General features: G+C 33.8%; 2 protein-coding genes and 1 long non-coding RNA gene across 3 annotated transcripts in view; 2 read left to right on the forward strand and 1 right to left on the reverse strand.

Moving 5' to 3' along the window:
- Positions 1 to 5,657: 5,657 nt before the first annotated feature.
- Positions 5,658 to 12,422, reverse strand: LOC127857112 (uncharacterized). The gene is made up of 8 exons (XM_052393470.1): positions 12,322 to 12,422; positions 11,037 to 11,203; positions 10,394 to 10,518; positions 9,318 to 9,466; positions 8,277 to 8,337; positions 7,360 to 7,519; positions 6,955 to 7,108; positions 5,658 to 6,629 (listed from the first exon to the last, which is right to left on the reverse strand). The coding sequence occupies exons 1-8, from the start codon at positions 12,404 to 12,406 to the stop codon at positions 6,400 to 6,402; spliced, it is 1,131 nt and encodes a 376-aa protein (XP_052249430.1). The 5' UTR covers positions 12,407 to 12,422; the 3' UTR covers positions 5,658 to 6,399.
- Positions 12,423 to 17,170: 4,748 nt separating this feature from the next.
- The window catches only part of LOC127857109 (uncharacterized), a 31,465-nt gene continuing 22,016 nt past the window's right edge, over positions 17,171 to 26,619 (forward strand). Inside the window, exons 1-3 of the mRNA XM_052393464.1 lie at positions 17,171 to 17,492; positions 17,618 to 17,833; positions 18,074 to 18,202. Coding sequence (XP_052249424.1) covers positions 17,429 to 17,492; positions 17,618 to 17,833; positions 18,074 to 18,202 — 409 coding nt within the window. The 5' untranslated portion in view covers positions 17,171 to 17,428. The remainder of the gene's footprint in view (positions 17,493 to 17,617; positions 17,834 to 18,073; positions 18,203 to 26,619) is intronic.
- Positions 18,237 to 22,696, forward strand: LOC127857113 (uncharacterized). The gene is made up of 3 exons (XR_008038342.1): positions 18,237 to 19,260; positions 21,548 to 21,763; positions 22,299 to 22,696. It is a non-coding gene; the product is annotated as an uncharacterized LOC127857113 (long non-coding RNA).

A 26,619-nucleotide genomic window follows, 5' to 3' on the forward strand; every position in this document is an offset into this window, starting at 1 on the left:
TTATGTATTATATGTATATCTGCTCGAGCAGATAATTACCTATTTGTTTATTTAATTTTTCTAGATAAAAGGTTTATGGTATAATGGTCACAATGAATATTGTTCTCTTTTATTTGCATTCACAAATTCAGACCGTGTGCTTACATGTGCATCTTTTTAAAAAAATAAATAACCATAAACAGAAACAAAAATGATGAATAAAGACAATTTTGATGTCTTACCGTTACACAAATATTCAAAGTATGAGTGTAGTAAACAAGCTAGCTAATTGTTCTTAGTTTACCTTCCAAACAAGGGATGATAACAATAATAAAAAGCAAAATGTTTAAGTTGTTTGTATTTTTCATTATAATAATTATGAGAATGATTATGATGGTGATGATTTGGAACATTTTAACATGCAAAATTCATATTTAGTTTATGTTTGACTTAGTGACATTGGCGAATAGCAGTAATGTAAAAGTGGACACAGTTTAAATCATACAATTAATTGTTGTGAGCGTAGATTAACGGGGCGCTTGTTGTTTAAATGGGTCAACTTAGATACATTGTCGCAGACAGCAGTGTTGCATAGTACTGCTATTTTAATTCAGACTTTGGGAAAAAACTCCGTGTGTACATTTGTGATTATATGTTGCTACTTCTTTATGCCCCAATAGTTGGAAATGCTCAAAATGTGTTCTACCAACGTTGTATATAGTTTTATAAAACCTCCCCCGAAATTGAAACGTTTTGAACGACCCATACAGGTTTATCCATGTTAACACAGTGGCTGTGCTTTACATTTGCTTTCTCGGAAAAGTGAGCACACAATATAATCAACCCGCATCATTACACAAAATGAATGGCTGTATTTTGTCAAACAAGTAGCTAAAATGGTAAGAGATGTTGACAGACAATACTGTAGCCTCAAACTTCAGCAAGCTACACATAACAATTATGTAAATGACGACACCGTCTTATCGGGATAATCACGAATCAGAATCGGTAATTTAATAATAAACGCTTTTCGTCGATGAATAAATTTCGTATATGTATTGCTAACTATTGATGGCGTTTAAAATATGCCCAAATACTATTTAAAAGATTGCTTGTTGCAGTGGTAGCGAATTAGATTTTGCTCCTTAAAGTCCCGGGTTTTATTCTTTGGAAAGGAAAATATTGTTATCCAGTTTCTTCATGCCATTATATATATTTTTTAACTGTTTCAAATGTTATAGTTTTAGTAGTAATAAAAACAACCATGTAATGACATTTTCCCAAAAGTAAGAAAATCTGCGCACAAGTCTTCCTTAATTATTTTTGTATAAATCCTCTGCAATAATTGGCGTGCTTCGATCGTACGACGAGCTGTTTAACTTGTATTTACTGCACGATTGCCGAAAACATTTAATGTCCGCACGGTAATTGTGCATACATTTCTTAAACACAAATCGGTATGCATTTGTCACCTCAGCGCATTGCGTTTTGCATCTGACGATTCCATATACGATTCGATTGCAAAAACGCAGGCAAATCTACACACATTCGTCAGAAACAAGTTTTTAAATAAAACCATGTTATTTACACGTATATTTTGATAATATTCTTCAAAATCAATTAACATCTAACTGTTGCGATCGAGGATAAAAACTAATATGATAATAGGTGCTACATAATTTACACGCAAAAGCTTATTTGATAACCATGTATTGTAAAACAAATTAATTCGGACATGATTGCTTACACAACATTATAATTGTTTCAATAAAAAATAATGCATCCAAAAATTAAATCGTATTTTGTTGCTTGATGGAGCATTTTAAATCTTCCAAGCTTTACTATCTAATATTTTATAGTAGTGAGCTTTTTTAGCATCAAGAATTCAAAGATAACGGTAGTTCGATGGTTGCGGCGTAGTGGATGTGGTGACACTTTAGCGACTTGGAGGTCTCGGTTTTTGTATCCTTAAAGTGAAAGAGTTGTTTAGATCAACCCTAAGACACCAAATACTGGTCCTACCAAGGAAACATAATGTGTTATGATGTCTTATTTCAACTAAAGCTGGTTAAAAATGTTGATTCTAGCATAAACTGATTTAATATAGATAATCAACATAATGTAATATGTCAAATGAAACATATTGTTACATAATCAATATTTTTTATATTTCATAATAACACAGGGGACAAGCAAAATATATATATATATATATATATATATATATATATATATATATATATATATATATATATATATATATATATATATAATTATGCTTGTCCCTTGTATTATTATATCAGTAATCATATTAGCTTATTTGTATGTCAGTCATTTTCTTTCTAATTGTGTTTGTACGCTTAGCCGCTAGCAGAAGTATTTAAATAATGTCAGAATAGTCAGTAGATATATAAAAACTGTTTAATTAACTTCCCATCACTTATTTGCACTCAAAATAATATTGACACTATATGTAATACTAAAACATTGTCATCAACCTACAAGAATATTAACGTACATGTGCTTACAAAGAGATATTATATTTTGAAAATCTCTGGAATCAATATTTCTATAATTGTGTATCATAAACCAGTCAGTGCATGTACGAAAAACAAGTACAATACAGCATGGTAAGCAGTATTTTCAAAACAATATCTTATAAGTTAAATTGTATTACCTCTAAAAAATGAAAATATCTGCTTTTGTACTAGCGTAAACTTCATTTATCATGGAACAACATGTAACAGCTTATTAAGTAAATACACAATAAACATGAAATCATATGAATTAATTTATTAAACAAGCTAGTTGCTACTGTACACTGTCTTACTAAAAATGATCACAACACAGTGGTCTAGTTTCTAAGTGTTTTACATACTTGTGACACGTTTTATATTACTAGTTTAACATTTATTTGCAAACACTGGTCGACACATAGACTTAATGTGCATAGGAACAATCGTTTTTCTTCAACATTTTAATTGTCTTCAAATTGTTTATTTAATAATCTGTTGAAAATGTTTGCACATCTGATTTTTATGTATCAAAAGCTGATTTATGTTAACAGACAGACAGAAAGACAGACAGACAGACAGACAGACAGACAGACAGACAGACAGACAAAGACTCTTTAAAGTTATTAAAGTACAAATGTTTCATCGAAGTAAATAAGATCACAGTTGCTTATAACTTTATTCTTTGGAAACTTGGTAGTTCAGGAATCCCTCCTTTGTTGATTGATGGAAACCAAAACTCTCAGTTTTGCTCAACATTCCGTGTGATGCCCATAGCTTTGCAGAACAGCTTCTAAAAATAAAAATAAAAAATAAAAAAATCTTAATATTTGAAAAATGATTCAGACGTTTTGTAATTGTCATGTGTTTGATGATTTTAAACAATATGCATGTTTATGGTGCAAATTACCAACAGTATTAAATTTAGCGGCTTTAGGCCTAATTTGTATATAGTGATATGAAACCTATCATGAGATCGGCAAACGGTGAGCGAACGAAGTGTAAATAAGTTGAAAATAAGCTCAAATTCTAAAAATTGAAAACGTCATATTGATAGATGTTGTTAATAAACGTGTTTCTGATTGATTACAACCGCAACTTACCACACTATTGCTCGTGTTCACGTGTAAACTGCTGTCGTAGAGCGAATGAAATTTGTGTCAAAAAGTCTGACATGTAAACAACCAGAAAAGGGGCGCAATTAAAATACCACAGGAATAGCGATACCGCGAGAATACAGTTGCTGTCTTTAATGTGTTCCAGCTCGTTTTTAAACAAGCGTTTACTGATTAATGAAGATGATAATAACAAACAGATCTCGAATAGATTGAAGCTAATGAAAATGGGATTCATGCAATATATTGTATGAGGGTTATATTCACTAGAATTTTGTTTGGAAAACGTTATCATGATTTGTAGCAAACCAGTCTGTGTCAATTGGCTTGTTTACATAAGGCCGGGACACATACAAAAGAATGCAAAGCAAATCAGAGCAAAATGTCGTATTTTGGCAGTGAAAAACCTATATGCAAGAAGATAAAGACCAATACAAAATAATACAAAATTATGACATTCCTATCGTATTTTTTCCCGAGGTATGCATATGCGTGTGCTATATCATTTGTTTAAGTGTTTATGTAGCTCAAGTGGTCTATGATTTTGCATCGCGAAAATATATGACGCGGGCAAAAAATGAATCTGATAGGCAGGTATATATGTATATTAGAAAAGTGATACTAATTCCGGTCAACACCCGCCGCTGCTCGGCAGGCTTTTGCCCCTTTTAATTAAAAGGAGACCAGTTAGAAACGCGAATGTACGAACAAAAGTATCCATGCTTTTTGTTCCGAGGGTTTGTCAGAGTGGAATACTATTTCAATGGATACATAAATTAATGGTTGTATGGAATAATTAATGAAAAAGAGTGCATACATTACTGCATTAATGAAATAATGTATTTAATGAAATAATGAAAATTAAGAATTAATGTTTTTATGCTGAAAACATTCAATATATTATAAAACGGAAAACAAGCTGTAAAAAATATGATTGGTAAGAAAATGCATACACAGCTGAGTTCCGCAAAATGGACCTCTATATTATAATATATATGAACACTTCTTATTTGTTAGATTATACCACTAAACATAAACCAAACACACGTTGTCCATAATCCAGTAACAAGAACACGGATGTAAATACATTTGGAAGCACTTCCGAGCATACACTCTAATTAAGCTCGATTGGTAATTGTCGGCTCGGGTACCACTTACATGTACCCCAGAGTACTCTTAAGTATACTTACATGTACCTCGCGTACAGAAAATATGCTTAAACGTACCCGGGAATTTTAACGCCAAATCGGTCGTTGTCGGCTATTTTTATTTTAAATAAATTATGTTCACATTTATGTCAATAATAAATGTCAAATGTCCTCTATATTTTCGAAACTCATACTCAACAAGCATGTTGATTAAGTTTTTTAAATAGAAGTTTGTTTAAGATAAACAATACCGTTTTACGGTTGTCGCTAGCGCGTTTTACGACATCGGATTTTGGACGGGAATACAACTCGGTTACAGTATAATATCGGCCGGGTACGTTAAAGTATATTGACCGTACCCGGGGTACATAGTACCCGAGCCGACAATGACCAATCGAGCTCTACTTACACACATAGGCGCAGACAACTAGTAGCCACTTCTGTACAGCTTAATATCCATTATTAACGGTTAACTTTGGTTATCTCCATTTTTCGATATATTCTTCGGTTAGCGCTTGTATAAAGAAACAACTATCAGGAGAGGTAAACGTTTTGGTTATTTTTGGGGATTAAGTTAAAGAAATCTCGAAGAGTACGGTTATCTTTACCCAAAATGAGGAAACCAATGACACATATTTGTATAAGGTAGTAATTAATTTGATAAAACAACATACACATTTATAGCAAAATCAGCTCATGTGTGTATATTGATGACAAGTAAAATATATTTTCTTGTATGCTTTTTGTATGCTATTACATCTATTGATACGTAACACAGCCATTGCTTCAAATTGACATGAAACAAAATACAATCTATGTTCGAGCACACTGTTAAAATCAGCTCTTAATTTTAAGAATAAAATGTATTGAAATTAAAGGAGCGTTAAATAAATGTACTAATTTCAGAGATCAAGTGCATGTGCATGACATTTATTTTAATTATAAGAAACTGCCCACTGGCATATCTGTATAACGAAAAGTATTTCAACAATATTTTAACAAACATAAAACGAATCTATAAACTATGCAAGAGAATAACCCGAACACATGTTGTATTTTTTTCACAGATAGTTGCACTCTTTTAAACAAAAAGTATTCCTATATATCATCCTTATTTATTTTTCACCAATATATCGTTCCCAAGCTTCCATAACAGTTCCTTGCAATGTTGGAACTGTATCTTCCTGTCAGCATGTCTTTCTACATCCTGATTACTCGTGACGTCACTTCGCGCCGAATTAGCTCGCGTGTTCTTAGACAGCGCTTGTGAACTGTCGTGTTCGGAAGTATCCATTACGTGGACGGATGCCTGCAATTTGAGCGCAACAGATTTACGAGGAAAAGAGTTTTTGATTTGTTGGAATCTGTGTTTGTATTAATGTCCACACATGTAGAACCATTTGCAGAGCCCGTGTCTGTCTTCATTACAAGAAGTTGGGCGTTGGTAGATATAACTGTTACAGATTTTCTTCTTTTTTCGTTTAAATTTAAAGGATATGGTGGGATGGATTCGTTTTTCGTGCTCTCCTTTTTAGAAACAGGGAACTCAATAAATGAACAAAACAATTGATTTCGTTGCTATAACCTCAGCTTTAATGACGTATAGAGTTAATACAATGCTTTAAATTACCTCATGCGTTTGTTTTAAATCTGGGTGAGAGGTTTGTTCAAGTCGGAAACCTTTGAATCGGATGCTGCTTTTTGTAGAGCTTCATTATCACTCGTCAATTTTCGTATATGTTCAGATTGCTTCAGCATCTTGCCTGTTGCGTACGTCGTAAGCGAAACGGACGTCACAAGAACCCCAAACATAGCAAACAGACCAGCTATAAATGTTGCATTGTGGATGCAGATACTTTCGCCTTCTTTTGGTTCTGTAAGAGCAGTAATACAGTTTAAATAAATTGTTGGAAATCATACGTTCAACTTAACGTATGTACGTATGACTGCCTTTTAGATGCTATATACAAAAACATATTTTAATTTGGACAGAAAAAGTGTTCGTGGATAGATACCTTAGTGTTCGCTAGTTTTTGTATATCATATTTTTAAAGTTTGCATTAATGTACATATTATGAAAAGATAGCGATTATGGTATGCACATAATGACAAGTTGAGTATCACTAATATCAATGTTTTAAAGAAAAGTTTATGTTCAAGTGTTTTATACACTTACAAACGCATGCAACAAATATTTACTATTTGGTTTTATATCGATATCCGTGCCGATGGAAAGTGTTGCACCAACGTTGACTTCGTCGTAGGCTACTTCTTCAAATGAAGTCGACCTTCTGATATCACGTTTCTTACGTCCGTAACCCTCATCGATCACCCTGCCACCGTTACAAGAGCTCTAAAATGTAAGTATATATAAATTAATTATATATGCAAGCACGACTTCCGATAAACAGACCAAAAGCAATCGCTATTAAACACAAGCACAGTTGTAAATAAATAAACGATTATTTTATTTGGTTTCGTTCGCCATAATATTGTTAATAAAGCTTGTCGTTTTTTCAACCGACAAAGGTTTGATCCAAAGCTTTAGTTTTTGTTTCTACACCGCTTGCATGTTTGACTAAGATTTATACCATAGCAACCTACCGGCGCGCACGACCCGAGACACACCTGCAGCGTGCACGTGAAAATCATCTCAACCAGCCCGCCGCTCAGCTCGGTTGACCGGAACGCCGGAAACATCGCCGTGAGAACCCCCTGGTTGACGCGTACAAAATTTGGAAACAGGTCGACGTCAGACGCACAACTAGGGGTAAAAAGAGAGCAACGTAAGATAACTCGTCGAAGGAGTGATTTCCCTTCAACGGTACTGCCCGCAAAGATCAAAGTGTTCTATCGTTTCGTATACGTTTGTGTTGGCCGATTGCAAATGGTTCAAACAAGTTAATACTCCGTGTATAGGTTTAAACCGGTTTTTGATTTTGGATCATTCAAACATGCTCGGCATATCGGAATTCATGCTTTGTAAATAAAAAGAATTTGATTCGAAAAATAAGCAACTGTTATGCGTATTGCAAGGTTTTACGAATTGACCCATAAATGCTTTTTCCCAACTGGTTTAAAAGCAGCACATCTGATCGACAAAAACATTTGTTTACAGATAAATAAGAAAATTGCGGTAATGACCAGTGAATTACTTATTAAGTAAATAGCTTATGTTTAAACATTGAAATAAGCTCTTAATATGTGACGCTAATGTATGCATATGACACTTACTCGTCCAACTAGATATCATTAATCAATGCCATTATAGGTGTGAATGAATCATTCATTTACATTAATTCATGAATTAGGTAATTCGTGCAATGTTTGCTTAGTATGCACAATAATTACTGCAGTTACGTAACCATGAACGGACTTTAGCACCCTACGAATGCGGTATAACACTTGAAAGTGGAGCATACTACGCAAACATAACACACATCGTGAGTATGAATTCAGCAAAATAGACAATGGAATTAATACTGTCTTGATGTTAATGAAAAAACAACATTAATACTCACTAGTCCAGTGTTATGTCAATAATATTGGCCCTACAGCTACGCGCCTTGATGTCAAAGTCGTCTGCAATGAAACGTTCTCCTCACGTATATATATATATATATATATATATATATATATATATATATATATATATACTGAAGACGAACATCTAAACAAAGATTGAATGTATCACGTTAAGAATGCCTGAGGTACTGTTGTATATATACAAGAAAACCTTACAAATGCCTGTCCGTGAACATACATCGCAATTTTAATAGTTCATGCATAATTTTATCAAATTTGATTTTTTAAATCTACGTTATCAGTGATTTCAAAACATTCAATTCAGTTCTTAAGTTATCATTCATTCATATGTGCAATATTATATAGTTAGACAATATAATGCTTACATGTAAACATTTATTGAGTAAGTACATGTATATACAAGTAAGCTTCTTTGAAATGTTGTGTTTTTGTAATATGTGTTGAATATGAATGTTTTGATTGAAACTATGTTTATATACACAAAAAATAGTTAGTCAATAACATAATATGTGCATTGTTACTAAGCGGTTGATTATTAGAGGCTGATCGCCATTATGCGATATACACCCGAAGACGTTCATATGTGCCTTACATGATGACCTTGTTACCTTGACCACAGCACACAACACACGCAAATAAAGCTTGAACAAAATGAACAAAGCTGAGGTCAACGCCTTGAACAGGTCAAATTAAAAATTAATTAAAACTATGCTAAAATTGTGTTCAAGCTGTCGATTAAGAGATAATGATTTGATACATTTGTTTCAAACAATTCCCACGTGAAGTGTATTTTGCGCAAAGTACGACAATATTAAACTTAAATACTGTTAAATTAAAAATTTTGTGAAATCCGATTTCGTATGAAAACTGTTTTGTAAGCAAAACTGTTTTGTTTTAAATTTTCGGAGTGAGCCTCACTAGTAATGCAATAACAGACCTTCGAGGAATACTGATTATTCCACTGCATCAAATATTCTCATAAATGCCTGCCACCTCACGACAACTTATCAACTTACCCAAATACTCCTCGTCAAGTTGTATTGTCATGGTTACCATGTCCGTCAGTTTAACACTGCTTCCGGCCACGTCACTTCCGTCTTTGTAAAGATACATGTGCGCCGTCGGCTTGACCGTCTTGTTTACGCCGCTGTCGTCGTCTTTCTCCCTTAAACATGCAAACAGGTGTCACCGGCTAACTATTTAACAACATGTTAGTTATCGTAAGCACACATATTAATATTTTACGCGCTTTGTAAGAATGTGGTATCATGGTTTGTTATGACGGTTAATTCACAAGCGACACCACCACGGCTGAATGAATTATTAAAGTCTGTCTTTTTTTATACCAACTATAAATACGAAAATTGTTTAAAAACACATATTTTATTGAAAGTAAAGATGCAATCATTGAGAAAACGTGGAAAATGGAACGATTAACTAAATGCTAATGGTATATATGTCATTACTATTACTATTCTAATAATGTTCTTGGTATCGTCTTAAAAATACCAATGTGATATTTGAGCTTTTGTATATAAATATCATCAATTGACGATTGATGTTGCCACGTTGGTTTATCATAACTAACAATATATGATAATTAGTATTCGTCGACTTAGTTTTGAGAGCCTTGCAGTAGCTTTGGTTTTAATGTGTACTTTTGAAGGAATCTTCAACATTCTAAAATCTATATACATGTATAACAATTGAAGATTAATGATGTTACGTTGCTTATTTTAATCTGAAGTGTTATTTATTTTCTAAACATTGCATGCCGTAGAGTTTTGTGATTAATATTTCGTGATACATGTATATATCTCAGCGTAACCTACATTATTTGTTTATCATCATTTGTAGGCGAATGGTAGAAATGGTATATCTTGGCTACTAAGGAATATATTCTAGTACGTTTTACCTAAATGACAAAACAAATAAAAATGTAATCCGCCAATAACTCCGTCGTATGGTCTTCTTTGTTATAAAAACTTTATATGTTACAGCCGCATAAAAAAGGCAAATTAAGAATTGACGCGATTTACTTAAGTGATAACCCTACGAGACAAGATTCGTGTGGTTCTAGAATGTTCTATACCCGATGTTGACGCCGTTGCCGACGCTGATATCTCTGAGGTCGTATATACAGAGTAAGGACTCCTGAAGGTCCCCTCCTTTTTGATAGAGGGGATTCCTCTGAACGATGATGGTAAAATACGTCTCCTGGATATCAAAACACATTTTTGACATCGACCGGCTGGTATAATTTAGCATATTTGATATTCCAAGCATTTAATCGTGATGCGATACCAGATCAGACCAGAACAGCACCACCGATTACTCAATCTAACGCCTATTATCGCAGGCGTGTGTATCTGAACACAGATAAGTAAAAAAAAGAAAAGAACTAAATCGTACATGAAACTTTAAGTTAGGCGAGAAACTTTTCATAAATTCCCTTATATCAGGAAAAAGGTTGCAATTTTGGAACGTTTGACGGATGTCAAAATTATTTTTTAAGTTATAAGCAAGTGTTGAACCATTTTTCATGAATATAAGACTAGATCTTCATGTTGAAACATTTACAAACATGAACATGTGTATTGTATACTGAAGCTTAAGTTCATGTATTCACTTACAATTTAAAACAGATTTGACAAAATGTGTCAGTAACGTTTATGTTGTATTTGCATAGAATGTGTCATTCATTGTAAGAATTATTTTTAAAAAACTTCACTTACCGCTTCAACTATCCCACAAGCGTCAAAGTCGAACTCGTGCACAGTGACGTTTGACGTCGTACCCTGTTTGCACGCGGACCCGTAGCCCTTAATGTAGATTATCCCGCCGTCAGCTGCCCCCGACAGAGTGACGACGATTCGTCGCGGTGAGCACACATCCCAGTTCACTGGAAATAGCTATAGATAAGTGTAAGGAAAACGCGACGATGGGCAATATAAAATTATAAAAGACCTTTTCACAATAAGCTATTTATAATATAGTATAATAAGCTATAAGGAACTCTTGAAGGGATCATCAAAATGACGTTCTGGTGGACAATTTGCATATTGCTGATTTGAAATACAAAACCAAACAGTCAACGGTTAAAGAGCGTATATAAGTTGTGTTTATTGAATAAACATATTTTATATAAATTTAAAATAATTATAATTTCCCATACATTAATAAATTAATTTTTACACAAATATTAGCGACAGTCTACCTCGAACTATGAACGTCTGCAAGGTATCGACACTCGTTACCACTACACCACTGCTCCGTCAATTTGCCATCCACATAAATGTTATAAGTAATTACTCAGAAAACGCAAGTTTTTTTTCTTAACTTAATTAAAACAATTATACGATGATCGTTCAACATCTCAATAATATCAATGAATCAAAATAGTTTAATCACATATTATATAAAAAACAATCACACACTTATATAAACGGAACCGAATGTCTGACTTTTAACATCTCAAAGACATGCTTCTATGTGAGATTTTCTGAGATATTTTTCATTTAAAAACTGGTTAATACGAACATCGCACCGTTGTGAGAATGGATATGACTGACTAATCGAAAACTTATCGTAAAGACGCATCTTTTAGTGTCTTTGTCTGTTATACTATGTGTAATTTTGACCCTGATAATCCAATGCAAACGTTCAGTGGTTCCCAGCTCATAATTGACCTTTTTATCCGTTCCCGGCCAGTCATGTCAATGGTATCTGATTCCCCTTATTGAAGTGACCGACGTGATAATAGTGTAGGAATGTGCATTAAATGGCTTCATTCAACAAACGTTAGCTTTATACATAGTTTTTAAAATGAAGACATCAAAATTGTATCTAATGTGTGGGTCTATTATATTGAATAAAATATGTCTTCAAACGATGTACATTTGACTCTCCAAAAATGTTTTTGCATCACTAAAAACAGTTTCTAGCTTCGTGCTTATTGTGCCGAAAGGAAGTTACGCACTCGGCGGCTAACACATATCACACGTTTCACAAAATACTTACAGATTGGTCGATATTCGCCATATCCTGTAAAACAAACTGCGAACACGGCCAGTACAGCGAGATAGCAACCTCGGTGTGGCGTCATTTCGTGTGGTAAGCAGTCTGAAGATTACAACAGTTGTATAAACGTTGAAGTGTATCAGAGCCACTTTTTGTTTGTTTTTCAGGATGCGTAAAACGATTATTTTTTGAGTCCGCTATGCTTAGTTGGTAGAGCGCTCAACCATGATTTTAAGATTCGTGAGAGCAATTTAGAGCGCAGAAAGAAAATCGGTTGCCATTGGTCTTCCCCTAGTGCTGATTCTTTATGGATCGTTGTCTGTTATAGGCAAAAGAGTGTTGTTGTTTTATGAGCGTTTTTGTCAAAATGAAATCTTGTTTTACAGTTTGTATGGAGCGTGATGATTTACTTGGTCATGAGACCAATTAAAATAAATTGTGTAAAATCTTGTTTATAAAAAAATCGTTTACAATCTTAAGTACAGTAAAATTTACAAATGCATCATTGAGATGAAATTTGTTGTTGACTAAATATTGAGCATGGCAAAACTTGTGAGCTCTTATTGAAAACATGTATTTTCCACTTACCTCGAAAAAAGAACCTTGATAATATCGCCTTAAGTTTGCGTTTTTACTCCATAAAATGTTCACTTTCTTTTTTAATTTCTTTTTCTGTTATTTAATTTATTTAATGTCAGTCGTATCTTTAATTTAATTTAATTATTAATATAATTATAATTTATTTAATTAATTATTTCTACATGAGCGCACACATAAACAAACAAGTAATGCTTTCCATCGTGAAACAAACACACAACAAAAGTTGTTTCACCGTCCTTCGGCAAACCAATAATATACCATAAACAAGTGGTGATTATAACGTCAAACTGATTACCGTCCATGTGATTTGATGAATAATTAATGCCTGTTCACAAACTTTGCGCAGTTTTATTATCGGCTATTAGTAATACGTGTTAATTAGATGACAAGAAAACGCGTAATAGTATTCTTCGGTACAATGCCTTTTGTGGAGAGAGTTTTTAGATCTTACCGAATATTCTTACACAATAACATATGAGGTAAATTATTTACGACATTTAATCAATAGTTCTGTCGATGAAATATTATCGCTTCACAATTACGCTCCCGTTAGGGACAAAATACAACAACATGTTTTGTGGTAAGCCTTTGGCATGTCCGACTGACTGATACCGAGTATTACATCTGCTCATCGCACGCATTTAACATACATTTAACATATTTCACATACATGCATTCTACATATTTCAAAAAAGGCCATAAATTCTTAAAATGCAGTCATAACATACGTCAACAAATATACATACAAACATGAATACAAACAAAGGCGTTGCCATCGTTACAACCACCTTACAGCGTAGTCTACTACATCACCAGGCAGACTCTATGCCGCTCGTTAGCAACTATAAAGACAGCCACGCTTATCGTGTCTTCCGAAAACCGATTCCCACCGTGGGATAAATCATGTGATAGGAGTATTTATATAGAATTCATTGAATTCATACTCTATGTGAGTAAAAACATAACCTGTTGTCCAAAAACATTCCTAAATTTCATGTATTTGATCGTACAAGGACAATAAAAATAAGTATATCATACAGTTAAACAACAACATTATGAAACTCTTACTTTTATTCAAAACGCATTAAAATTAACGTGTGTATCAGTTAGTCAATCCCAACGCCTACTGACTGAACTTATGCGCGAGGAAAAAGCTCTCTTACAGCGCCGCCTATCGGATCTTCATAGGCAAATGGAAATCAATGTTTGTCTGATTCGATGTCCTCAAACGCCGCAAGTAATATTTACCTTAACGAATGCGATACCGATCGAGAACAACAACACAATACAACAATATATTTATGGTAAGCCGTTGCTATGACCGACTGAAATTAACGAACAAGTAGTATACAATAAAAATAGGCTTATTGCATAATACATTGATGGTTATAAAACAAGTGACATTGAAACCATTAACCTCTCTATACAGAGCTTTTAACAAAGCCGTCTTTAGTTGCTTAACTCAGCCATCTACCGTAACGTTTGAACATCCTGTCAGGAATGCCGTTATTAGCCGCTGCAGTTGCGCCACCAACTCTCAAAAACGAAAGAAATATTTGCTAATCAAAAGCAGGAAAAAATGCTTGTTTTTCTTTATGAGCTTATGCCCACGTTGTGTTCACATGATCGACGACACAGGTAACGATCAGATTCCGAAAAAAACTATCAAAGTAAGGTACTTCTCACATTTGACTACTTTGCACAACTGTTTGCCTGTTCTTGCAATAAGCATCAATTCTCTTTCACGGAACTTATCTGTCTTGATAGATTCAATAAATATACTTAAGTGACTACTGTTAATACAAACACCCCTCCTTAACAACTTTAGTTACTCTGCACGTTATAAATAAAAACCGGCATATGATAAAAGGCACAACAAATAAATCTTTGGTTATAGCATCATTTTCAACAATCAAACGCCGAAAATAAATGTTTCGCCGCACATAAATTGCTCGTTGTAATTGATAAGGATGCGTTTATTAGTTGCACGAGGATTGTCCAACATGTTCTGTTAATTTGTTATTTTCTCTTGAACAACGCTGAATTAGCTACAATTGGCAGGAAAGAACCTTAACGAATGTAACTACCAAATCGATGCGCTATTACGATTTTAATTACACTGCGGGCATTTGGTATTGATCGCTCATGTTCACAAGCAAGTACAAGATATCGACACAATTCTCAGTTTTCGGTCTTCAAATGATGATTTTTCATTAAAGTTAAAACACAATAAAAATTCCCGAATTAAGCTTGATTTGAGATCTAGAAGTTCGTCAAAGAGTTATAAGTTATTCGATTTAAAGTCCATTTTAAGAGTTGACATCTGGTCTAGGTCGATTAAAAGCTTGCACTGACAGTTTTGAAATTTAATCATAATATTCCTCGCTATCCAACTGTCGAATAGTTTCAATATAATCTAATTGGGTTTCCTTAGAAGTTCGTTTCTATAATGCCCATTCTGGCTTTAACTAGAGTTAAGTTTCTTGAAATGTTGCTCACATCACTTTCAATGTCATCAGAATATACTCATGTTCATGTAATCGATTCTAGTTTCTGTAAAATAATCTGTAAACTAATGTCATTGCCGGACGAAGCAGGTGAGTTGGCCGGCGAACCAGAAGTGCATTGAGAAGAGGAGAGGCGACTTCAAACCCGGTAGATTATTTACCTGGTCATTCGAAATGTGTTTGTCCATAATGCTATCAGACAACATCTCCTGGTCCATACTGCTTAGGGACTCGATTATTAACGTTCTGGTGTCCACAGCCCCTTCATATTTTTTACAAATTTGTACACAGCTGAATGCACGTTCTGTTCATGTATTTTTTTTCGCCTGAAGCCTGAAATCCTTCAATGACCAACTCATGGTGTACTGAGCAGTGAGCAGATGGGTGGGACTTGTGATAGTCTTCTTTCAGCGTCCTTCTCATTTTCCGAGGGGAATGAACGTCTGGCCGGCAATTTGCTGCCCCTTTTCTGCCTCTATCAGTTTCTTTTCTGGCTCCATGTAGTGGCTCACGGCGTATAATAATAATAACGATGATGATGATGATGATGATGATGATGATGATGATGATGATGATGATGATGATGATGATGATGATGATGATGATGATGATGATGGTGGTGGTGGTGGTGGTGGTGATGATGATGATGATGAGGATGATGATGATGATGATGATGATGATGATGATGATGATGATGATGATGATGATGATGATGATGATGATGATGATGATGATGATGATGATGATGATGATGATGATGATGATGACGACGATGACGATGACGATGACGATGATGATGATGATGATGATGATGATGATGATGATGATGATGATGATGATGATGATGATGATGATGATGATGATGATGATGATGATGATGATGACGATGACGATGACGATGACGATGATGATGATGATGATGATGATGATGATGATGATGATGATGATGATGATGATGATTATGATGATGATGATGATGATGACCAAAATGGAATAAAAATGTCTTTTATAAACTGCTGTTTCAAAACACAATGGAAATTTAAAAAAAAAACATTGTCTGCAAGTGTAGAAAATAGTAACATCGTGTCACATTTAACATTCAGTACAGAACAGAATTAAACTTCCAGAATTTCACTGCCATGGGCATTTAAGCGTTATTATGATTAGCTGCTTCAGACTTTACTTAAGTGTTTTGTCAACTGACTTACGATAAATCCTTTAGTTAACGCAATTGTACAGAACTAAAGACCTATGCATCATTTGTATTTGTAATATAAAAGTATAACACAAATAACTTAATAACCAAAACAACACAAGAAACAATCAAGACATTTGTGAAACGGGAGATTATGTAACTAACTTGTAAATACAACATGGAATGACAAACCATGCGGCCTACGCTTATATAATTACACACGAACCATGCAACACTCGAGTTATCATTGCCTGCAAGGACAAATGACATAACCCGAATCGTATCAACCCGATTAAATAATTTTGAAGTTTAGTACTTTGTGTTTAATTACCGACACGCAAATGCGAGCTTATATAAAGAGCGGACTAAATTATTCAGGGAGTATGACTGTTATTAACTCTAGTTTCAAACTCTCATAACATGTATTTAAACAAAATTTGAAAACATATTTCATCTTATCAGCAGATGTCAAAATATTTAAAACTTTACAACTTATTTATCATGGCCGAGATATCAGACCTTTCTTACTGAACATTGGTATCATCTAGACACTTGATCATTCCACCTCTTGGATCTTTCAAAACTCGGCGTTCCTTTATCTTACGCATATTACTTCATTTTCTTTATTTATAAATATTTCGTCGCAAAACACAATTACCGTCTGATGATGGAAGGATTATACACTGACAGCAACAATGCGAGATCGCATGTGTGTGTTTAATAAATATTACACAATTATCTCAGTACGTTGAAAGGGATTGATTTGCTTTTGAAGGTTTATGAAGATCCTTAAAGTGTGTCTGCAATGGTTTTGCATGTAGGATTTATCGGAGTTCTTGCCTGTATTGCAGTGAGTGTTAAAAACACAGGTATGTCTGGACTGTATATTGATCTCTTACAATTATACTACTCGGTAAAATTAAGAACGCAAAAACATATGTAATTCAAACATTTTTTTATGTAGTGTAACTTACCAGTAAACAATTTATAACAGATGCATGCTCGTGGGGAGAATATGACAAATGCCCAGACTGGCCAAGTTGTTCCAAAAGTTGCGGAGGTGGTACACAATGCAGGACTTGTGAATCCTGTGTATTGAGCATTGATAAAGACTTTTGTCAAAACTGCAATGAACATTGTCTGCATGGACATCCATACGTTTTTGGGAGATGTGTCTGCCCTGGTTGGAGGAGGGGCGACTGTTGTGAGCGTATGTACATCTAAGACTATTAGAGACATTTTATAAAAAATAAGTATGGTTACATTCGAGTGGATGAAAAATAATAGTTACAGACTTTGTGTATATTAATCATATATCAATGCCATACACACATCAGACCAACACGATTGCTATGATAAGAATAAAATGGATACTACATGCTTTGTTCAGAATGCAATGAATAATACAATATCTATTCAGAATACAATGAATACTGCACTCTCTGTTCAGAATGCAACGAATACTACATACCCCATTGTGGGCCTGGACAACACCAATGTGGTGGATACCCTGACGGCATCATGTGTACCCAGTGTCAGGACCCGTATTATTCTGGAGGGCAAAATGGAGGATGTTTAGGTAAATGGCAAACATATGGGCCGCGTTCTGAGAAAACTGGGCTTAATGAATATGCGCACATGCTAATCAGGGATGACACTTTCCGCGTTTATGTTTAGTTTCAAGGAAGTCCCTTCTAACCGAAAATCAAGTTTAGGCCGAAAGTGTCTTCCCTGATTAGCCTGTGCGGACTGCACAGGCTATTCTGGGATGACATTTTACGCACATGCATTAAGCCCAGTTTTCTCGGAACACGGCTCATATAAGTATTGCTTTAAATATCAATTACAGTTGTTATGCAATTTTTAATAGTACTAGATGATTGTTTCTTGGACGAACAATGCAGCTTTAACGGTTAATGTAAGTTGAACAATTTTTCTGAACACGATCATTGTTTTTTACATGTAGCATGTACAAATCACAAATTGTTTTATAGTATCCGTTACATATTTGGTCGTATTATTATATTAGCAAACTTCTTTTAAGATATTAAAAATTCATTTTTTTTAGACTTTTAAATTCAATCTGTCAACCAGCATATTTATTGTATTTTTTTCAATTTTGTCATTAAGTATTATCGGCCGCATTTCGTTAGTACCAAGACTTGTTTAAAAACCTTACTCTTAGTAATAATTCGTTCGAAACGCCAAGACTTTTGTGAAGTACACCGACGTGTGTTGGTCTCAAGATTCGAGATTTATTTTACAATAACGGCGAGACTATCAGGTAATTTGCTTTTGTCATTGGTTTAAAAAAATCACATTATTTTATTGTTAAGACATCTGTACTATTAACTACTTAACAATATGTGTCATATCGATGATCCTGTGTAATCATTTTGAGTATACATAGTAATTTGTCAGTTCATAATAGCGACTCATATTTCGTATATGTATTATTTAAAGCTGTATTCCTTTTCAGATATTATGATTTTACCAGATAACGAAAAAACTACACAATGCAAACGTTTCATAATGGTTGTACAACACAGTCAAACGGAATTATGCTGAACGAATTCTTACACGGAGAAATACCTTTAGCGAACATCCACTCAGTTATGTGTGTGTTTATACTGGGTGGTAAGTATTCCTATCTGTTATATCGACAACTGTGTCGTGATGGCTGACGGAACTCGCTGTAAATTTGACAACATGTTATGCTTAACCCTTTGCATGCTGGGAAATTTGTCGTCTGCTAAAATGTCTTCTGTTGAATTTCAAAAATTAGCATTTTCTTCGATTTTTTTCAAAGAACACTATCAGAATAGCAAACAGTTTGGATCCTGATGAGACGCCACGTTCTGTGGCGTCTCATCTGGATCCAAACTGTTTGCAAAGGCCTTCAAAATCCGGTTCCAGCGCTCAAAGGGTTAACAGCTAAACAAAGATATACATTTATCTGTCATTCGAAAATACAGATAGCTGAACGCTTCCAAACGGCATGTCTACCGGTACGGGACAAACTAGATTTAATGATCTTTTATCCTTTTAAGTTATTTTTACGCGCACACGTAAAATTACCGAGATAATGATATACTTTGTCAAATATTTGCCTGAATGCTTCCTTCTCGTTCTAAACATGAGATTAAACGCATTTTCTACCTGACTGTCAGTTTTCGACATTTTTCGAGTACCGCGTTAAATAACAGTGTTGCGTGATATAGATAAAATACCCACAACTGTTTTCCATATGTTTACTTGTCTTTTCTTGATTTTATCTTTATTGCTCCGTGTCTGATAAGTGTTTTCTGTTGGCACAACTGTATGTTTATCCGCTTCGCGATTGATTCATGTCAGTACTGAAGCTGTATTTAAAATCATTCATTGATTAATAAAGGCCAGAGTGTTTAATATGTTGTTTATTTTACGCGTCGTATCAAATTTGCCGAAAAGTTTAATAAAAACAAAATTATTGTGTACACTTCAGTTAAATTATCTTCGCCGTTTCCTCAAAACAGCGATCTAAAAAGTGCAACCAAAACTTTCTATTAAAAACCACGTTTTGACAACAGCATGCAGTGGGCAGTGGCATAGTTAAAAAAACGCTCAGCCAGTAAAAATACTTGAAACTGTACTCTATTTAACAATGCAGAAAAAAACTAGTTTTTACAAAAAGGTAAAATAACTTTGTATGAATGATTTATTTAATCTTGGGCAGTTCAGCTAAAATTCGATACATCTATACATTTTAAATGCCACGCGGTTTATTGTTGATCAAATTTATAATTTTATCTTGTTTATTTTTTCATGACGAGAATCATGCATGCTTTTCATGCACATGACATTTAAGTTAATCTTCAAATTCATGAGCCACCTATATTTCACTCCGCCATTGTGTTGATGTCGTGTCATGCCCTGAATTAAAAGCAACGTGTTCATCCTTAACAGTTATGTTACACATATACCTAATTTCTGTAAACTTATCTTGTTGTGCTGTTATAATTATACTAAAATGGATTCTTGTGTAGGTTTTATTTGTGTTTCAATTAAATTAGTCTGTTTCTAATGAAATCAGTAACTATTAACCATATTTCAGTAACATTTCATACCAGCTACTATTCATATCAGAAGTTACAAACTGGTATTACAATCGTGTATTGTTTCTACATTAGTTGCGGTATATTAAGCTTTTAAAACACCACAGTTGATTTGTCTGTAAAATGGTATTTTCGGCAGATAAACTAAATATATATTAAGCATAACTTTGAAACAATACGAGACCCTTGACTATTCCCTCAGGCTTCTAGTTGTCAGACATGTATGCTAAATATCTACTAATCGTTATACGGTTCATATTCAACAAATGGTTAACACCTTTTACTTTATATGTTGTACGCTTAATTCTTTATGTACATTTTAAATAAGAAGTTATGTTAATTCATCCTTCTTTCCTATTTTTTTTTAATTTACAACTAAACAACTAAAACACCTGGCCTAATCAACACATAAATACGTGTGGTACTCATTCCCTCGTTTAGTCGTGCCTAATTATTTGACTGTTTTTGTTGACCATGGATACATTTCATATTTCATGTTTTATGATTGTGTTACATTTCATATACCTTACAAGTAAGCATTGTTTCCTATCATGAAACAATCTTTGTTAAACTACCCATTAAACAATGTGTAAAAAATACTTAAATCCAACTAAAATCACAAAAATCACAATTAAACAATTGAAAAAAAAACTAATTTCTAATAGCTTTTCTACATATGTATAATCACGAATATAACTCACTTTGGTGTTGCTTTTTATGATTATTTAGCCGAATTTGTATTTCAAAACTTCTTAACGTGTTGGACATTTATAAAAAAAAAAACGCTGTATACAAATATACAGTTATAGTAATATTTATTTAAATTTCAGAACAGTGTGATTTAGGCTCTTACGGTGATTGCGGAGACTGGGGGATTTGCAGTAGCAGTTGTGCTGGAGGCCGACATTGCAGAACATGCTACTCTTGTTTTTGGAAGATTGAGAAAGAAGACTGTGAAAATTGTAACGAAATGTGTTACAATGACGGTTATTATTCTGCGGGGACATGTCATTGTCCGAACTGGAGATCAGGCACATGCTGCGAAAGTAAGTGTCACCAGTTGATAGAATAACAATTAAGTAAGATAAATAAAGAACACATGTTTCACCAACGCCACTTCTTTAACTATATGAAGATATATGGCGCTTAAAATGCAGCTTGTCTGTCTGTCTGTCTATCTGTCTGTATACCAGATTATCTGCGTGAAGTATTTTTCTTTGTCCAAACTACAACCTTGATTCCTTCGAACTTCGTACATTTATTGAATTTCTTTTAACAGAGTGAACTTTCCATCGTCACAGTGTGTCAAAAACTTCTGCATGAATTGACATTAAAAATCATGTCATTGATGACTGTTCGTCGAATGAAGTGCAGTTTAAACACATTTTAACAATAGCCGCATTTTTTGCAGATTTATTTTTTTTCCCATTTTTTTGTTATACATGATGTTGACACCCATAGTAACGTTTTGCTTGTTTCAATGTTTACATGCGATATAACTCGAGATGTGGGTAAATGCACGTTGACGGTGACAGTTTCTATGGTTACACAATTTTTAATATTGTATGACATTTCGTACAGCCTGCAGACATATTGATATAAACCATTGCGTCCCTGGACAACAGCAATGCGGTGGATCCCCTGATGGCATTATGTGCACACAGTGTCAGGACCTTTACTATTCTGGAGGATATAATCGGGGATGTATAGGTAAATTTTATTATTACAAATAAAACAAATGTATCACATATCGACATTCATTTTGTAAACTTTCAAAAGCCATATTGTATAATATTTTCTTATTGAAATAAGATATTGAAAAGAGACATCGTGTATGCTTCAGCTCTAGTAAAAGTAGTTAGATCCATAACATCGGTACATACTCCTATGCTTTAAAATCACTTGTACACTGTGTTGACCAGGTATTATTCATTATGCAAATGCCTGCCGGAAGTGTGTATTGTACTAGAGCTCATTTTTAATTACACCGATATTTCAGTTATGAATACGATCAAAATACTTAGTTATTATAACAATAATGTATTCTGCGTCACCATATTGGTATTATTGTTATGAAGAAAGTGTATGTTGCTCTTCAATGGTAAGATTGCTTTTGGTATTGAACTAAACAAAGCCAAACATAAGCGATCTATTTTGACGCACCTTTTTGTTCGAAACCTGCGACAAGGCGCCATCTTGAAAGTGGAACTACTGCTTTTAATCTGGATATACCGAATTAATAAAGCGATAAAGTAGTTTGATGCAAAACTTGTGTTAATGAGTTGATGGTATTTATAATAATTAAATTATTTGTTTCTGATAATTATCGATTATCAGATCGCCTGTATGATCTTATTTATATAAGTGCTTATGTATTTCGAATGCATAATATGTCTGAACTTGTTTTATATTGATGCTTATTAACCAATTAGTGTATACATATCTTCACATAAACATATATTTTTTGGGAAGAGTCACATTTTGGTGCAATAAAGCAGTAGCCATGTCTGAACGTGATCTGCTGTATTGTGTTCGAAAATAGTTTGCTTGTTTGATTCTGTTATAACCATGCACATTTTATGTTGGGCGTGACTTTTGAAAATGTAACAGCTATTAAATTCATGAAAAACATACAAGGTTTCCTTTTTAATTTTCTTTTTAACATAGTATGTATCAAAAAAATGTCTCATCTATCACTGTGAAGTGTAATTTAAAAACGCTTGCAAATTGTGAATACTTTATAAATAAGCAAAGTTCATTGCTTGAACGTCGTTTATTATTTTATTGAGTATTAGCAATCAATGTGGTATAACATGCTTTTGTATAAGTTTTTTTTAATCATGTTTTTTTAAATTTAAAAACATTATGTTAGCTTGATTGGTTAATGGCTATACTCTCGTCTTAAACCCGTCTGATTCCCCCGTTATAACATGTTATACGCTTAAGTGGGATATTACTTTAAAAAATTGTGAACGTCATAATGGCTCAAATAAACCCTAAAAAGGTATTTTTTATTGTTGGTTAAAGACGAACAAGGTCTGGTAAAATCTGGTGAAATCAGATAAAGTTTAAAAGTTTAAAAGTTATCAAGCTCCAAATAGTCTAAAATGTTTTGGCATTTAAAACTTTTCGGGCTCCTTGCATGTGTAGCTTTGAATGTTAAATACACGGGTAAATAGAATATGTTTATGTTATTGCATTAGTCACAATTGATTTATACCCAAATGAAGTCGTGAATGAAACAACACTTATCAAAATCTTATATGTTCATACAAATTTACATATTTATAACATATATTTCTTGAACATATGCATGTACATTGACAGAATACGACAATCGCCCACAATGGTCAAGTTGTTCCAGCAGCTGCGGAGGCGGCCGAAAATAAAGAACTTGCGAGTCCTTAACCTTAAGCTTATACAAAGTCTTTTGTCAAGACGACAATGAACATTGCCCCAATGGCCACATATTTAGAAATGGTCGTTGCCATTTTTCAGACTGGCGCGCAATGTGCTGTTTTAAAATCGACACATTCGTATACAGCAGTCTTCTGAATAAATTGCAGCCTTAATATTATGTTAAAATATGTTTTTTATATATCAATTATACGCTCTTCATCTTGAATGTCTGAGTTCAGCGTGGTTTGATGATCCACGAAAGCATTTTATCATTACGGAACGGTGGGCTTTGTTTCATTCTTACTGTACAAGAATATTTTTGTCATTTTTGTACATGAATATTAAATCGTCCGTGCAAAGTTATAATACAAGAAACGAACACAATATGTTACAATCCACAACGTTACATTACTATTGTTGGCTCTTTTGTTAAAGTATACACAGAGTTAATTCAACACTTTCAGCTTGCAGCCATATATTCATTGCCCACTGTTCATTATGGACAACAAGTAATGCGGTGGGCCCCTGGATGGCAGCATGTGCACGATATGAGATGACGCGTAATTTTCTGCAGCCAATTGTATAAATACTGCTTAAAATTACCACGGTAAAACAATGATCACAGTTATTATCGCGGTTAAGTTACCACGCAGTTAAACCGTTTGTACAAAACGTTTTACCGTGCGATAACTTAACCGTGGAAATAAACAAATTAACCAGTTATTATTACCGCAAGGTGCTCGCGTCTGACGTCATTTTCGCGCAAAATTGTTAGCAGACGATCATAACAAACATGGCGGGGGAAGCCCATATCGAAAATCGCACCAAGTCCAAAATGTTTACTGCTAGAATAGTAGGCATTATTATAGATTTCATGAAGGAGAATGCCAGCACGCCGAAAGTGTCTCCAATGATCTGGAAGCGATACACCTCAAAGTCAACATGATCAGTTGTCCAATAGTAAGTGCCTGGTTTCGTCGCGTCGGTCTTCGTAATGTAGGCTCCAACAGTCCCACAAGTCGGTCAATGTTGTCCGTCGAAACCCTATACCTTCGGCCCACTTCGTCGTCCATAAAGTCCGTCTCCTGTCTGTCAACTCGTCGAAAAAGTCGAGGCCAACGATGTCTGACCATATGAACGTCCGCCATGTTTGTTGTGGTTAAAACGCAGTTACCCAGGTAGCATAGGTGGGTAAGTTACCGCGGTAAATGTGTAGTAATCGTTTTGTAAATTGTTTGTACAAATGGTTTAACCATGGTAAGCGGTCTGATTACCGCAATAGCGTGGTTACCGTGCGGTTAAAATGTTTATACAATTGGCTGCAGCGAGGCTATAATTGAGTCTGTATAGATTATGACCAATAAACGGAATAAGATTGAACGAGCGGAAGAAACGCGCGTCGTAATCAAGTTATTAGCTTGTATGTCATTTCAAAATAGTATGTGCAACACAAAGGGTTTGGTTTGTACATGAAAAGGCGTTTATTTAATAGTTAGAGGGGTTAATAAAACTACGGTATTCATTTGTTAAACTCTCTTTTAAATTAAGTATTGTACTGTTATTTTTTATATTTTTAAAATTTAACACAGTATTCATTAAACTCATATACACAAGCATCATATTTTTAAATATTGAACATACTGTAGTCTTTAAAATAAAACGGGCTTCAGTGTTTTAATTTTAGATTTTTTCTTCTCAGACATCGAAATACTATGTTGACGCTGACTTTGTGAACAGTCTATGGAACGCGATAAAGAACTGAATACCGAAATTTAATGAAAATATTCTAATTTTGATTTGTTTAATTATTTACCCAATAAGAAACTACTCTTCGTTAATTTGTGTTAGGTAAGTGCTTTTTTAACACACATTGATTACGTGGAGCGTCGACGAGCATGTATTTGCTATTTCAACGAACATAGCGGTAGACATGCACATTTATTGTAGAACTAAAGGATACACAAGAAATTCATGAAAACATTATAGTACCTAAACGTATGTATATACAGCGTTTTTTTTATCTGTGTGTCTCTTTTTTTAAAGGGACAAAATAAGATGCGTTATTAAATGAAAAATAATGATTCATTCATTCAGTCATAAATTCATTCGCTTATTATTCTTCTTCTTTCTTTTATAATTATAATAATAATAATCATAATACTACTACTACTACTACTACTACTACTAATAATAATAATAATAATAAAAATAATAATTATTATTATAATAATAATAATAATAAATAATAATAAAAATATTATTATTATTATTATTATTATTATTATTATTATTATTATTATTATTATTATTATTATTATTATTATTATTATTATTATATAAGAAGTGTTATTTTAATTAAAATTTTAATTCTCCGAAGAAAGAAAAGTAAAACCGATCTATGAAAACTTCGTCTAAAATCATTTGCGACATATTACATCCCTTACTCCAGTTATACTATATGAAGCCATTTAAGGTCCTATTAATTGGTTTAGTTTTATCTTTC

This window comes from Dreissena polymorpha, chromosome 14 (assembly GCF_020536995.1).
Source record: "Dreissena polymorpha isolate Duluth1 chromosome 14, UMN_Dpol_1.0, whole genome shotgun sequence".
Taxonomy (NCBI): domain Eukaryota; kingdom Metazoa; phylum Mollusca; class Bivalvia; order Myida; family Dreissenidae; genus Dreissena; species Dreissena polymorpha.

Coding starts and splice junctions, on each gene's coding strand:
- LOC127857112 (XM_052393470.1), bottom strand. CDS start 12,406: ATGACGCCACACCGAGGTTGCTATCTCGCTGTACTGGCCGTGTTCGCA. Junction 11,204..12,321: donor TGGCGAATATCGACCAATCT/GTAAGTATTTTG, acceptor AGCTATTTCCAG/TGAACTGGGATGTGTGCTCA. Junction 10,519..11,036: donor CTTGTGGGATAGTTGAAGCG/GTAAGTGAAGTT, acceptor TTTGATATCCAG/GAGACGTATTTTACCATCAT.